Source organism: Procambarus clarkii, chromosome 39 (genome assembly GCF_040958095.1).
Source record: "Procambarus clarkii isolate CNS0578487 chromosome 39, FALCON_Pclarkii_2.0, whole genome shotgun sequence".
Classification (NCBI taxonomy): domain Eukaryota; kingdom Metazoa; phylum Arthropoda; class Malacostraca; order Decapoda; family Cambaridae; genus Procambarus; species Procambarus clarkii.
The window spans coordinates 1,273,719-1,290,016 of NC_091188.1; the positions used below are offsets into that span (position 1 = coordinate 1,273,719).

A 16,298-nucleotide genomic window follows, 5' to 3' on the forward strand; every position below is an offset into this window, starting at 1 on the left:
CTAAAAAGATATATATATGGCACAACTACATAATACCATGCCTCGTAAAGGTTGTACACAAATGCTATGCTCGATGAAGTTTTGGTAGATTTGAGTCTCGAAGAAGATACACCGACCTCACCTAACCTTCTTAGTATGTTAAGATAAGCATCTTATTGCTTCTTAATTACAATTATTACTTAACCTATACCGTTGATAGGTTAAGTAATAATTGCAAATAAGAAGCAATAAGATGCTTATCTTAACATACTAAGAAGGTTAGGTTAGGTCGGTGTTTTCTATTAAGCTTTTCAAGGTAAACTAAAGTATTCACAATCAATTAGTATGTCACATATGCACTTATTAAATAAACCAATATTGATTGTAAGCAAGTGCGAGAATGGGTTGCAAGAACAAGGTCTGGATACCGAGTTAGAAAAACAAATTTGAAGATTGAAACTCCTAACAGTTCTGGTTAATGTGATGGAAGAAGACTTAAAATTGAAGGATTTGCTGATGAGATCCATGGCATTTTCAATAAAGTTGGTGAGAATTTTGAAGGCCAGGATATTATTGACTGATTAGAAAAGGTACTAATGACCCAGGATGTAGTATACTGAGTTAAAATGAAAATCTCCAGTCCATTACCAGTGAGGTGGAAGAGGAAGAAGCAATATTATAGCCAAGTAAATTCAGTGACCTGACTTCGAGTTGAAAAATTATTAATTTATCCAACAGTGATAATCAAGAAATAGGATATCTGTATCTACTTCAAGTGGAGCAAAATGCTGATAAGATACCAATGAAAAAAGGAATAAAACAAACATTTCTTGTTATTTGAGAGGATCAGAAAATTATAGACTTTGAACCAACAAAGCTTAAGTTGCTGGCAGTTTAAGCTGACCTTGCCAAGAACATGGACAGCAATTTTAGGGTTAGGTTAGGTAAATGTACAGAACTGAAGCCCTTCAATCATCAGATCACTCCAACAAGATATGCTGAAATTTATCATTCTATTTTATTAATTTTGTTGATCCTCCCCAACAAAATGTAAATTTATGTTTATTGTATGAGGAAATACAAATTAAGTTAGTTATCTTGAGACGATTTCGGGGCTTAGCGTCCACGCGGCCCAGTCCTCGACCAGGCCTCCTTTTTGTTACACATCCCCAGGAAGCAGCCCATAGCAGCTGTCTAACTCCCAGGTACCTATTTACTGCTAGGTAACAGGGGCATCAGGGTGAAAGAAACATTGTGCCCATTTGTTTCCGCCTCCACCGGGGATCAATCCCGGAACCTCAGGACTACGAATCCGAACCGCTGTCCACCCAGCTGTCAGGCGCCCTGACAGCTGGGTGGAAAGTAATTATGGTAAAATATATCCAAAATTTCTTGATGACATGTCATAAAAAATTAAGTTAATCTAAATCTTTACTTGATTCAGATCGGTTTTATCCCATATGATCCAAATTAGCTATACAGAAACCTCTTGTTTGTTATTCATTGTAATCTTCAAAGCACGAAGGGTACTGAATATAGACGCATTGTTGAACATTAAAAACGAGAAAGGATCACGGAAAATTATTTTTCTTAAACTTTCAATTACAATCAGCCATATCAGGAGGAAGATAACAGTGAAAGAACAACTGAGAATAGTGAAGGACGAGTACAGTACACGTACAGTACAGTATAAAGTACAAGTACAGTACAGTACAGAGTACAAGTACAGTACAGTACAGAGTACAAGTACAGTACAGTACAGTACAGAGTACAAGTACAGTACAGTACAGAGTACAAGTACAGTGCAGAGTACAAGTACAGTACAGTATAGAGTACAAGTACAGTACAGTACAGAGTACCAGTACAGTACAGAGTACCAGTACAGTACAGAGTACAAGTACAGTACAGTACGAGCACAGTACAGTCATAGTGAAGGTGAGTACAATTATAATGTTTTGCCCGAAATACTGTGCTATAATTAATGACCTTATACAATATACAATTATTATACCTACTAAATAACCACCGTAACATGTTTCTTTTTTTAAGTCTTATAAATCCAAGTCTTATTACAATTGTGAGTCTAATGAGCATGTGGCAGGCAGCGTTACCGTGACGTCATCACAACACCTGCGAGGCGCAGCTGTCTCCTGACTGGCTGGGGGCGTCCCAACACCTGACTTGTGACAGGTGTTTAGCAGACTTGTCACAGTGCTTGGAGGAGCTCCTTGTGGTACACCAGGACCCGTAGAGGTGAGGGAGCCAGGTCCAGGGGTCCAGGGTTCCAGGGGTCCGAGGGTCCAAGGGTCCAAGGGTCCGAGGGTCCAAGGGTAAAGGGGTCCAGGGGTCCAGGGGTCAAGGGGTCCAAGGGTCCAGTGGTCCAGGGGTCCAGTGGTCCAAGGGTCCAAGGGTCCAGGGGTCCAAGGGTCCATGTCCAGGTCTTAACACAAGGCTCGTGGGCTAATTGTCATTCTCTATAATAATTATAATAATAATACCACTACTACTACTAATAATATTATTTATTTACAATAAGATACAATAGGTATGTTTGACTGCATTAAATTGGTATTTTTACATTGTTGCAAAGTCACTAACATGCTTAGTGTTGCGGGCAATTTACAGTGTGTGTTGTTTTGTTAGGCAGTAACTTACAAGGTGAGACTGTATTAGGCTAAGTAAAGTTGTTTTGCTGTTCCTTTAATTTGTATGTACTGCAAATATGGGCCAATGCCTTTCATCGTTGTTGCCAAATTATTGCCAAAGTAGAACTACTCCCAAAACCCTCTCCAGATATGTTCCAGGTATGTTAGGGGCTTTAATTAACATGCAACTCTCAGTACCTTCAAATATACCTCTATATAATGTTCTTATTTATGCATATTTTATGAATAAAATATAGGTAAGGCTGTGTTAAGATTAAATAGGTTTTAAAATAAGTTGGTGAACTAATTTTACACGAGACATCTCGCTAGCGACGTTTAAAACCTGCTTTTTCCAACCCAGCTCGTCTCTGCTCGTCTCTGCTCGTCTCTGCTCATCTCTGCTTGTCTCTGCTTGTCTCTGCTCAGCTCTGCTCGGCTTGACTCAAGGTCACTTCGTACCCATGATGGCTATGCAACCGGTTTTAAAAACCTGCCTTGCTATGCCTAACCTAACGATAAATTTAATTTTGACACAAACTAAGCTTTTGTTTTTACTCGATTCCTCTATTCTCTCATAAAGCTGTATATATTGTAGCATATTGTTAGCTCGGGTTGGGTAAGGTTAGTTAGTTAAATTTGAGGGTTTGAAGAGAGCATAATTAGAGATATTTGGTACTAAATCAATGGGTGACATTTTATTCAGTTACATTACAAATTGATGGTACCATTTACAGTGTCCAGGTGGCTGCTTTTATTTATTTATTTATTTATTTATTTATTTATTTATTTATTTATTTATGCACATACAAGAATGTACATAAGGAATGTGAGGATACAAATATGGTAATTACAGTCTTGTAAAGCCACTAGGACGCGCAGCGTTTCGGGCAGGTCCTTAATCTAAGAAAATTTTAAGGAGGTAAATACTTGCAAAATTTATAGACAAAAAAAATGATAACAGTTACATGACATGAAAAAAAGAAGATGAGAGAAAATTGTAGGTACAGTATATTAATTATTATTAACTTATATTAATTATATTAATTATATTAACTTATTACAGTTTTAAGGTTAAATGACTTGATTGAATATTACATGATCTAGAAATGCTTTTCTAGAAGCATGGATTGGATAGAGGTTGCATATAAATAACAGTATTTTGGGGAAATAATATAAGAAATGCTGTGTCTTCTTTACTTTGAATGATTGAATTGTCCTACTTGTCTGATTTGATGCTTTTTGAAGAGCTAAGAAGTATAGTTAATAATGATGGCAGCAATAAAAGGTGGTGATGCATAGGCATACCTTGAGGTTACCTTGAGGTGCTTCCGGGGCTTAGCGTCTCCGTGGCCCGGTCGTCGACCAGGCCTCCTGGTTGCCGGACTGATCAACCAGGCTGTTGGACGCGGCTGCTCGCAGCCTGACGTATGAGTCACAGCCTGGTTGATCAGGTATCCTTTGGAGGTGCTTATCCAGTTCTCTCTTGAACACTGTGAGGGGTCGGCTAGTTATGCCCTTATGTGTAGTGGAAGCGTGTTGAACAGTCTCGGACCTCTGATGTTGATAGTTCTCTCTCAGAGTACCAGTTGCACCTCTGTTTTTCAACGGGGGTATTCTGCACATCCTGCCATGTCTTCTGGCATTGGTGAACCATGAACACACTTCATCTTGTCGGCTCTTATTGAGGCACTTTTCCTTGTTGAACAATTGAATTTGTGTATTGCAAACAGTGTTATGTGTGTTGACTTCAGAATTGGTCTATATAGTAAGACATGAGGCTAAAATGGGGATTTTACTGTATTGCCATATGTATGATCAGATGTTCTTAAGTCAGAAGGGAGGCTGTATATTAGAAATTGTAAGAGACAAAGGATTTAGCTTCGTGACCTCGTAGTTTTTCCTTTTCACTTGGATTTCTTTCACAATGGCCGTCTATATTTTACCTGCCTGGTGTTTGTTCTCTTACACAATTCAGACTATTTTATTTCTACTCTAGCCAGTTTATTTACATTTTTTATACTGTACAGTACTAGGCTTTTGTAAGGCATGGTATTAGAAGCTTTCTGATACTCTAGGAAGTGCAGCATATGTGTGTTATTATAAGCTGGAGAATAGGCTTAATTTAATTAAGTTATAAAGTTACTCGCTTTTATTGTAGCAATCTACTGTGTTGTTTTGACAGATGGCCCCTAGTTTGATGTTACCAAAATTGCCAATGACGCCATTTCGTGTGATGGCACTGGTAGCAGGTGTGGCTGCCATTTGCCTCGTCTTCTCTGCTTTGACCACGTCTGGACGACAGCAGAAATTAGGAAAAGTATTCGAACAGCTATCAAAGACATACAAGGTTGGATATTATTCATTACCCAGTTTCTTACTTCCATGCAGTGGGGAGGTATTAACCCTGAGAGAAAAGGGGTGATAATTTATTAGAATATTATAGATGGCATATAATTATACACTGGCAGTCTTGATCTTTCCCTTCCACAGCTTAATTGAAATCGTATTGTACTTTGTGTTTCAGGAACACAATTCATTAATCACTTTAGTACTTTTGATAGTAATCACTTAGTTTAACTTTAATTACGTAATTACTTTACATCCAGGTTCCCAGTAACTTATGGGTGCTCAGTGAAGCACAGTCCACCAAATGATTTACAACCATGTCCTACAATTACTGCTGGGTGAACAGGGGCAAGCAGTTAAGGAGATATGCCCCATTGACCCTCCCTCTCTGGGACTCAAACTCAGAGCTGCCATTGTGTCTTGGATTTTTTCTAATCATGTTGCTGGTCACTGAGGCTATGGGCATGCTGTTCTTGACAGATGCTGCACTCTTTACATTAATACCCAACACCAACCAACCCTCAACACAATGCCCACCAACCCTCAGCCAATGCCTGCCAGAGAGTAAGTTTCAGAGAATTTCTTCCTTCAAATTAAAATTAATTTGGGATGAGCTACAGTGATGGTGATGAAAATCAAAGTAATTTTGTGAGTGGGAGAGAGGGGGGGGGGGTGGAGCCAGCACCACAATGCACAACTGTGCATTATCATAAAAACAACTTCAAATTAAATTCAAACAGATCATGCTGCACTGACACTTGTGGCTTCAATATCTGCATTTGTTATCGACATAAGCATTGGAACTTTGGTATAACAGAAGCCTGGCACTCTTGTAGAGTTTTTTAAATGCAAGGGTTTACAGTAGTGATGTATTTTTGGACAAAATTGATATTTCATATTTTAAAATTTCACAATCAAAATTGACTATTCAGAATGCACTTTAATAGCTTTGCAGGAATGTACCACTTGATCAACAATTTGTAATCAAATAATCCATTGTATCATCATGTAAGAAAAATACAAATAAAAAGCATGTCATGGTGATGACAGGGTATAGACACGTACACCCTCTTATCAACAGTATTGGACTCTTGTGTGAGTAGGAAGCAGCTCAGTGAATCAGTAAGGTTTGTATAGTTCATTAAAAAGCTATATTTATGGTAGGAAATTAGGTTATACTTTGGAAATGTTAATTTGCATTGACAACTCAAGTACTTCACTATTATTATAGTGAAGTACTGTACCTGAGATGGGGTTCCAGGGACATGACTCAAGTTGTGTCATGCAAGTGAACACTAATACTGTATTAGTTTTAGAGTTTGATGAAGGTTTAAATATGCAAATTTTTCGGGCTGGTATTTAGGATTTAAGACATTTGTAACAAAAAAACTGTTTTGGAAGTTAAATATGAAGTACAGTACTTTGATAATTTATGTTTAGAGCAGAGCAGGGTTTTTCAACTGTGATTCTGTGGAACCCAAAGGTAACTATGGATTCTGCAAAAGATAGTGATAAGTAGGCTAATTCTAGTTATATGCAAATGTATTTTTGAGTCATTTTTGTTTTTAATTATTCTCATTTAACCAGTATCAATACTAAAGACAAATCATCTCCTGTCAGTTAACAATGAATTCGGTGTGTGTTTAGATAAAGTTCAACCTGATTGATTTCGAGGATACAAAGGTTGAGCAACACTGGTATAGAGGTTAACAGGTTGGGTGGAGGGAGGAAGGAGGGGGTCGGTCTATAATGGATACATAGAAAAAAGTGAAATGGAGTAAATGCTGTCTTGCCTATATGTAGATGCAGTAGTAGACCTGTGCTTATGGTGTCCTTGTGTGTTTATTATCAATGTTTGTGAACATTTTGAATAGTTTGCCCCACATTGCCTCTTGAAGTCCCATCCCAGCTATTTACCACTGGGTGTCTAAGGATGTACTGTACAGTACTACAGTACTTCACTTCTTTTTTATACATTGCCTTTTCACTGTGTTCATGGAATGGTGTAAGGAAGGGTGTACTGTGCTCTACTGACTTATTGGTGGGAGATGTTATAGATCATATTGCTTGCTGCTTTAGAAGTAAAAGTAAAAGCTGCTATTTGTATGTCAAAATCTAACGGGTACATCATCAGTAAATATTGAACCATATTGTTTTCATCAAATTATCATGTAAAAAAAATTACATATTTTTTTGTAATTTTTCATATCAATTACAGCGTGATATTAGTGGGAAGACGATGGCTGAACCTAGTTTCTGGCGCAACTTTGATTTCCAATCTGAGCAGATTCCATCCCAAGTTACTGATGCTGCTCCAAGGGTGAAGGTCACCAACAGTACAATAAATATAATGGTAATTTATATTTACAGTTAAGGCTATAGACCTATCCAAGGGAATATTACTAGTTTGCAAATATTTTGTCAAATGTAATATGCTTCAGTACTGTTTAATTAGTAAACTTTTGACACTGTCAACCACCAAAACCTTCTTCTTAAAATACATCATTATGGAGTCAGAGGTCACTCCCTCCAATATCTTCAGTCTTACCTTACTGACAGCCTCCAGTATGTTTCTGTGAATAATTCAATTTCTCCCACTCTACCCATCAACATTGGTGTTCCTCAGGGCAGTATACTTGGCCCTCTCCTCTTTCTTATCTACATTAATGACCTATTTGAAACTATTAATCACATCACACTAAACTTGTCCATCCTTTGCTCCTCCTCCCCTCTCCACTTGCCCAGCACTCTGTGGTGAGGTTTTACTATCTTTTAAGAGTACAGCACCTAAATTAGGTTTTCCTTTAACAATTGTCCAATAAAAAATGGATGACAAAGCTTCCTGCGAGGTGATATTAGGTGAACATTGATAGCGTCTTGCGTAACTTTAACACTTCAAAAAGATTTGATTAACAGCATCAGTGGCATATGCTGAAGTTTGATAAAATATTAACAAAACTTGTTTTAAATATATACCGAAGTAAATACCTAGTTATATTTTAATTGATACTTTTGTTTTATTTACAAATTTAGTGTTGTGTAAATTTGTCTAGTACATAGTTAACCTAGATATGAGTAAGAATTAGGTCGGCTATCATGCTAAAAGTTTTCCCGCTGTTATACCAATGCGATGGAAACGTAATATTGCATGCCACAAGTAACAATACGGTACACTGAATAATGATTGATATTAATTGATTGCCATGCGGTCCCCGTGGTGTAGTGGTAAAGCACTCGCCTGGCGCTTTCTGAGTGCTTTGTTCTGGGTTCGTATCCTGACCGGGAAAGATTGACTGGGCACCAATCCTTAACTGTAGCTTCTGTTCACCCAGCAGTGAATGGGTGTCCTGGTTGCATAAAGATTTGGTGGTTGTATTCCGGGGGAAAAAAAATAGGATTAAGGACCTGCCTGAAATGCTGTGCGTGCTAGTGGCTTTACAAGAATGTAAGAACTCTTGAATACAGTACTGTATATAAATAAAAAAGTAACAATTAAAATACTAAGACAGTTGCAGGTGAAGCATCGGTACAGTAACTAGTAAAATATACTTAGTAGTGAGTTTGCCTATTACTGTACTTATTTTCTCCATTTCCTTTTAGAAATAGGATGACTCGAGTATGGATAGGCCTATGGGACTTGTGTGTAATTTTAATTTGTAAGTTGGAGTGAATGTCTTCCTCTTTGTTACTAGAGTTCTTCATCGTTATGTTGTGCACTGCCATTTGTTCTGACAGCTATGATTCTTGTGCTGGCCATGAATTGCAATCACTTGGATATATTATTCTTAACCCCATTCTTTCATTTATAACTCAAAGTATCTGCCATTCTTTATTTTGGTCTTTCCTCTGACATTGTACCCATAAAATGTTTTAATGTTGGCATGTGTTGTATATTTCTAAACCATCTTATTCATTTTTATTTTTCAGGGACTGCCTCGCCCAATATTCAGTTTTTACATCTTTGTTCCTTACTGCTTTCTTTGTTAGATAACATTTATGCCGGTTTGTTTTGACTTGCCTGTGAATTTTTTATTGTATTTAATATTATGTCATTTCTAGGGATCGAATACCTTCTACCGTGAGGCTCTACCTCCAGAAGGTGTGAGCAGTAGTGGTGAGGTGGTTGTGCTCCTACATGGTGCTGCATTTCAGTCCAAAACCTGGCTTGACCTTAACACCATCAACCTCTTAGCAGCTATGGGGCATCATGTTATTGCTATTGACTTACCAGGTGAGGGCAACTCATTAGACTTTGTGCAAATTTACTGTATTAATCAGAGTTCAGTTTATATTGAACACCTGTCTTCTTAACATAAGGAGAAATAAACAAAATAGATGTGGATTTTTTTTTAAAAGGCTTGGTAAAATAACACCGTGCCAGATGGTTATGAAAGAACCTTTTATTGTACCATTGGCTAAAGTGTGAACTTTGCTTGCATAAGTGTTGGTCTTTAGTTTCTTGAGTGCTATGGGTAAAGTGTGGCAGTAATGATTGTATGGAGGAATCTTTGATAAATTGAGGGAGAGGTTTTCCGAATGAAGCCGAGCATGTATAAGAACTCATGATGCAGAGTGTGATTGGTTTGCAATGAAGTAAGAGTACAGTATTTTTTCCCTGAACTGGTTAGACTTGGGGTAAATAGTTATTACTAAGTCTGTCTATAATTGTGTAAATAATCAACTTGCGAAGTTTTCAGTGGAATGTGATGAAACATGATTCTAGTGTATGGAAGGGGTGGCGTGTGTGTAACCAAACCGCTTTTACATTCATCTTGACAGCTGTGCCTCGTTTGTGTGTCCCGTGACTGTGGGAAGTCACCAGTTGGATTATTTGTTTAACGTTTGCTCATTACAAAGCTCCTGAGAAAGTGATTTACCTTGTTATGCTAATTAAACTTTTCCCTTCATTAAAAGTTTCCATTATTTTTGAAAATTATTTTTTTGTTTTACACCTTGGAATGAAATGATGCAGTGTATGTAGAATCTAATTTATTTTAATTTGTTTATTGCAATTATTTATTGTTTGTTTATTTTTGCTTACATTTATTTTGTTTGATTTACAAGGCTTTGGGGAGTCCAAAAGTGTAGATCCAAGTGATCCAGCTGATTATCTGCACACCTTTATGAGCACCAAAAAGGTCTCCAAGCCCATACTGGTCTCTCCCTCAATGAGTGGTAGGTTCTCCATCCCATTCATCATGAAATATCCTCAAGATGTCGGTGGATACGTGCCAGTTGCTCCTGTCGGTACCAACAAGATTGTTGACAGGGCCCCAGAGTTGAAGGTCAGTAAATATATTCATCTGCAAAAATCGGTGTGTATGAAATCGTCGTATATTTGATTTTTGTTTTTCTTACTAGTGCCATTCAAATTTTAATTTCATTAAGAGGAAATTTTGTTTTGTTTCTTTCCTATTCATATTTTGTTTTTTTCCTGAGATCTTCCCTTTCTCAGGGGTTACATTTTCATGTGAAATTGTACGCAGACATTTGAATTCTACCTAATACTTGGCTGCCTTATAAGCCATGACCAGGATCTGTGAGGAGTTTTGTATGGTGTGCTGATCCCTGTTTAGTTGAATCATGAATATAATCTTCAGTTTAAACTGTACTGAATTTATTTTCATACCTGCATTTAAAAAGTTGCATATGATACTGTATTTCTCTTAAATCCTACATAGTTGCAGTTTTAATCTATTTCAATCAATCCTTAAATGTTACTTAAATGACGCTCTTGAGTTTTGTTATTAAAAAGGTAAGTGTATTTTAAAACTGTTTTTATTTCTTCCAACTGCATGATTAAAGAATTAACTAATGAATGAAACTTAAAGTCCAAGAGTTAAAGAAAAAGAATCCACCTGTACTGTAATTAAATTTTGCCGTTAGTTGAAAAGGAAGTAGAGTTGCTACTATATACAGTACAGTTTCCCCCATGTCTTGGAAAAGGCTAGAGCTTCAGCCTTCAAGGTAAGTGTAATTATGATGGGTTACCAAGCAGCTGACAGGCATGATTTGCTGCTGCTTTGTGGCTTTTTACATTAGCTTCTGTCTATTTTGTTGTCCCTTGGGTGTTTTCTGGTTTTTATTCTGTTAATTTATTTGAGTTGCTTTTTGTTTATTATTGACTTGTTGAGGACTTGTTCAATTTCTATATCTTCAAATGGAAAACCTTTTACAGCTTTATCATATTGAGTCATATAGGTATTTTCTAGTGAAGTGGTTAGACTACAATGCAAGTCAAACAGATTGAGAATGATACATTGATTTGCTGATACTGATGATGCCTAGCTACTAGGGAAGATAAGAAACTTGGAAGACTGTCATGCCCTTCAAGAAGACCTGAACAAAATAAGTGGAGCAATACTTGGCAAATGGAATTTAATGTAAATAAGTGCCACATTATCCATACTAATGTGGATTAAGATAAAATAGGCCACACACAACCTTCAAATTATATGAAAAATCTTTAAAGAAGTATGATAGAGAGATCTAGACACGGTTCTGAATAAAAACTGTCACCCAAGGACCACATAAAGAACATTGTGCAAGGAGCATATACAGTACAGTACTATGCTTTTCAACTTTAAAATCGCTTTTAAATATCTGGATGGAAATATATTAAAGAAATTGTTTACAACTGTGAGACCAAAGTTGGAATATGCAGCAGTTGTATTGTGCTCACATGTCAAGAAGCACATTAATAAATGGAAAAAGCATGAAGACCTGCAACTAAATCAGTTCTGGAACTTAAAAACAAGTTACGAGGAAAAGTTAGAGGCCTTATTTTTTCCAGAGATAGAAGACAAGAAAAAGAGGCGATATGATCACTGTGCACAAAATGAGAATTGACAAAATTGTCAAAGAAGAAATTTTGAAAATTGCCCTTTCAAGAACATGAGGACATAGGTTCAAACTAAGGAAACAGCCAAAAGACAACAAATCATTAGAAAGTTCACTTTTGCAAACTGAGTGGTAGACGTTTGAAACAAGTTAAGTGAGAAGTTGATCAAAAGCCATCAGTATAGTTTCAAAGCATCATATGACTGAACACTGGGGAAATGGGAGTGTAGTGTAGACGAGTGTAGCTCTCGTCCTGTAATGACACGTAATTACAGTCGCACTCATTCTTTCATACACACATATGGTACTAATAAAATTTATACAAAATTGTATGTATTATCTTGGTAAATAATGTTGTGGGGATCCATGCTAGCAGATACTACTATAGCATTGTGTGTCATCACCTTGCCCCTGACAGAGCCCTGCCTGGGGAGAGTGGGGTAGAGCGAGTCACTCGATGGCTTAGCGACAAAACATCTCTTGATATGTCCATCCTTACAACCACCTTTCCACTACAGAAAGTTGTGCTGTGTGTGAAAAAAGTAATTGTAATAGAGGGAAGAAAATTGTGTGTAAAATAAGTGTGAATAGTGAAGTGTAGTAAGTGATCAATCAGTTTAACTGGGATATGTTATTACTAAAAGAGTAAATTGTGCAATGAAGGTTGAAAGCAAAAGTCAGTCTGGGAAGGAAAGTGACTGGTGCAGTGAAAGCCCCTATTAGAAAAAAATCAGATTAGAATAAATGTGGGCAAAGGGCTGCATGGGTTGGTAATCCCAACTCTTAAGTATTGGTGATAGATAATGGTGTGGTATGAACATGAAAAATCAAGTTGCAATAGCAATTGAAAATAGGAGAAGCATGTGTGGTGTTAGAAGAGACTAAAGCAGGAAAATGTAAGGAAGAGATGCGGAGTAAAAAAGCCACAAAATCACGAGATTGAGAACATATGGAGACAGTTGTGGCATGTTGAATGAATAGAGGACAATAGACCGAGGTGAATGAATTTGCCTGAAATTTGAGGTAGGAGAGGGTGGGCAGACATGGCAAGTGTGTGAAGAAGCAGAAAAAGTGTGGTATCAACACAACAGGATATGGCAAAGGACAATGTTGGGTGGAAGTTGTAGAGTATATGATAGCTGGGGTGCGGGAGTTATGTTTTACATGTGGATGATATAACGAATGTGTGTGTGTGTTTTTCTTTGGCGAGAGGGAGGTGGTTGCTGATGCTGTTCCACCCCATGGAAAAATAAGAAATGTAGAAATGTAGCAATTTATGTAAATGGGAAATGTGGTGGTAATGATTTTTAGCATTTGTATTGAGATGTTGTCATATACAGTATAGATATGTCCCTTGATTGTCTGTAATTGAAACATTAATATTATTTTCATATATTGAGGATTGCTTTCTTGTAATGTATTGTACTAATATAATGAAGTGGTTTTTCTATTAATTGCACTCACGGATTTTCACTTTATAGCTTTAGTTTTTTACTAACACAGTATTTATAAAATGTTTGTATTAAAAAAAACTAGATTTGATAATTGGCTTTGCAAATTTATATTACTGGTATTATTGGTTTTTAGGCCATCACATTTGTCTTAGTGGCTTAATTGTGCAGGGTTTGGGTATAGTGGGCGGCATGAACTGGGTCCTGAGCTGAGACGCACTTGGCTTCAGTCTTTCCTCATCGCCTTGGACCTTCCTCCGTGTGTTGTGGTTTCTCCTTCATTCTCTGGGGTTTACTCGCTCCCTCTGTTGGCACTTCAGTCACATGAATTAGACGGGTTTGTGCCAATAGCTGTGGATGCGACGGACGAAATACCTGTGCAGTTTTTGCAAAATTTACTGGTAAGTTGTAGGAATCAATAAGCAGTTGCAGTTTAAAATTTAAAGGTAAGACATAATTTTCAAGTATAGGTCTTCAAAAATTATATGCAAGAGATTTCAGAACTACAGTACTATGCATACAAAATTTAAAGCTTAACTGTTATTCAGTACAGTATATAACTGTTGTACTCGCCAAAGAGGAAATGCTATAATGATTTGAAGTCATGATTTTCTATATGGTAATGTGATTGATATAGACCACCATGTAGGGTCATAAGTTGTAGAATCCATGTTTGGTTTTCATGATATTTAGATACATTTCTCTTATAAAATCCATTATAAATGCAGTAATCAAAGTGGGGGGTGATGGGGATTGAGGAAACATGAAGTGAGGCGATAACTATTATGGCAAGATGAGTTAAAGATGATCATGTTTGTGAGGGCTTGTCTATCAGCGACTACAGGGGAGTGAAATCTAGCTCTTTATGCCCTGCCTCCTAGCCGTTTATACCTGGTGTGCTGATTACCGCGCTCAACATTGTTTTCATCAGATTTTTTCTTGAAGTTGTGGATGAAATTGCCTTCAGCAACCATTTCAATGCATTCCACTTGTACAGGGAATGGAAAACTAAATTACGTCTGTACAACTTGACCGAGTATTCCACTTCCACGATTGTTTGTTGCTGCTGGAGGTTGCTAGTTTATTATGCATTCCATACTCGTCCTGTGAGTGGAAGTGCAAGAAAAATATTACAGAGGGCACAAAAGGTCTTTATCAGTCCTCAGCGGATATTATTACATTACCAGTTACATCTCTCTTGCACATCTTGTAATTATAATGTCAGCTAGTTAAAGATTTTCCCACTTTACCCATGTACAGTATTTATAATTAATCATTGTACATTGATGGTAGGTCTTTTTGCTAGTGCATAACTATTTTAGATATGGGGGCATTACAGGATCATAGAAAAGCTGCTGTATATTATTATTATTATTATTATTATTAAGAAGTTTTCACGCTACACTGCTTCTTCCTTACTCTTGTATGTAAACATATTCTTGTATGTTTACTTTTGCCACAGTCATTTCCAAACTGCTGCTCTGCTTCCCTCATGTTTCTGGTGTATTTATTTACTAAAAACTAAACATGGATACAGTACAAGAATTTCAGATATTTTATCATTTTGTAATATGTAAGATGGTTTGTCATTTCATGCAGAGTGAGTTTAGATTTATATCTAAATACCTCAATTTTTTTCACAGCCTAAGATATAATGTGCTACCGTGTGTCCCTGTCTTTGTCCATACACTAATGTTCTCTTAGCCCCCCCTCCTTTTTAATTTCTTCCTTTCTGCCCAAAACATTATGCGTGTTAGTAGCTTTGCAAGAATGTAAAAATAACAATCTTGTGTAATCTCAAAATATCTCTTGGCACTTACCCTCTCATGTTTATTTGTATATGATGCAGTAAGCTTATTGGTTTGTACAGGTATACAACTACAATGGTACAAAAATACTTGATAGATGTCCTAAAGTATACAGTACTTGGGCAGTTTTATTGCTTCAGTATGAGATTTGTCTACATGTCAAATATTCTAGCTCAAATTTTACCTTACTGGTACAGTATAGTGTACAGTATATACAGTACTTGATTCTGCTGCCAGTTGAACTTTAATACTGTATATCCATTTAGCTGCTTAAGGAATTTCCATACATTAAAGTCAACTGAGTGAACTAGTAGTTTATTTGTTATAGAGTAAGCTATATATAGGCGTGCTATACATAACAAAGCACAATTTGTACAGATTATACTGTATTACTGAAAATCTTTCATACAAAGCCTTAAGACAATTTAAAGTTAAACGGTATTACAAATTGAGATTTGTAATACCAAATTGAAATTACAAATGATCATTTAATAAAGTTTTGTCTCTAAATTTCTCTGCAATATTTATTATCAGATTCCTACACTCATCATCTATGGAGAGAAGGACCAAAAACTTGGCCATACATCTCGTAATGACTTGTTGAACATTCCCTCATCTCAGCATGTGGAAATACCTGGAGCAAGACACCCAGCTTACCTTGATAATCCTGATTTGTTTCACACTCTCTTGTATAATTTCATCAAGCAAGTTCATGCCCATAGAGCTGCAGCATAATGTAACTATGCATTTGTTGATTTGTATGAGCATTGGAAAATATTGTGGCATTTATTACTTAACTTACACTATATTTTTCATATTCATAAACATGTTTAATAATTTAGGAAGGATAATCCCAGAATAGTTAATTATGAGTTCATTAAACAATATTCACATTTCATCAGTAACCTAATGGTTACAATTAATTTCTGTATATGGAGTTACTCTTTGCTGCAAATTTAGTTAAGGTGTTGTGAAGGAAATGCACTAAATAATTTTTTTCTTTAGTTTAGTGATTGTGATATTACCTAGTTTGTATAAGACTTGAGAAATTTTAAATAAAGCTCTTAAGATACAGTTTCCTATTATTTTGATACAAGGGTTGCATTTGTATGATGATTTGATCAGTTACTGTCGTGGTGTAATTTTGGGCCTGGTGTATGTTGTTCTGGGATATTATTTGCATGTTGATACCCTAAAATACTGTCATAACTAAAGGATAATGTAAAAAT

The 16,298-nt window shown here is 36.5% G+C and overlaps 1 protein-coding gene across 1 annotated transcript; it reads left to right on the top strand.

Moving 5' to 3' along the window:
* Positions 1-1,670: 1,670 nt before the first annotated feature.
* On the top strand, positions 1,671-16,143 carry LOC123760355 (putative protein-lysine deacylase ABHD14B). The gene is made up of 7 exons (XM_045745977.2): positions 1,671-1,914; positions 2,081-2,232; positions 4,807-4,971; positions 7,189-7,323; positions 9,030-9,201; positions 10,035-10,255; positions 15,604-16,143. The coding sequence occupies exons 3-7, from the start codon at positions 4,807-4,809 to the stop codon at positions 15,802-15,804; spliced, it is 894 nt and encodes a 297-aa protein (XP_045601933.1). The 5' UTR covers positions 1,671-1,914; positions 2,081-2,232; the 3' UTR covers positions 15,805-16,143.
* The last annotated feature ends 155 nt before the right edge of the window (positions 16,144-16,298 follow it).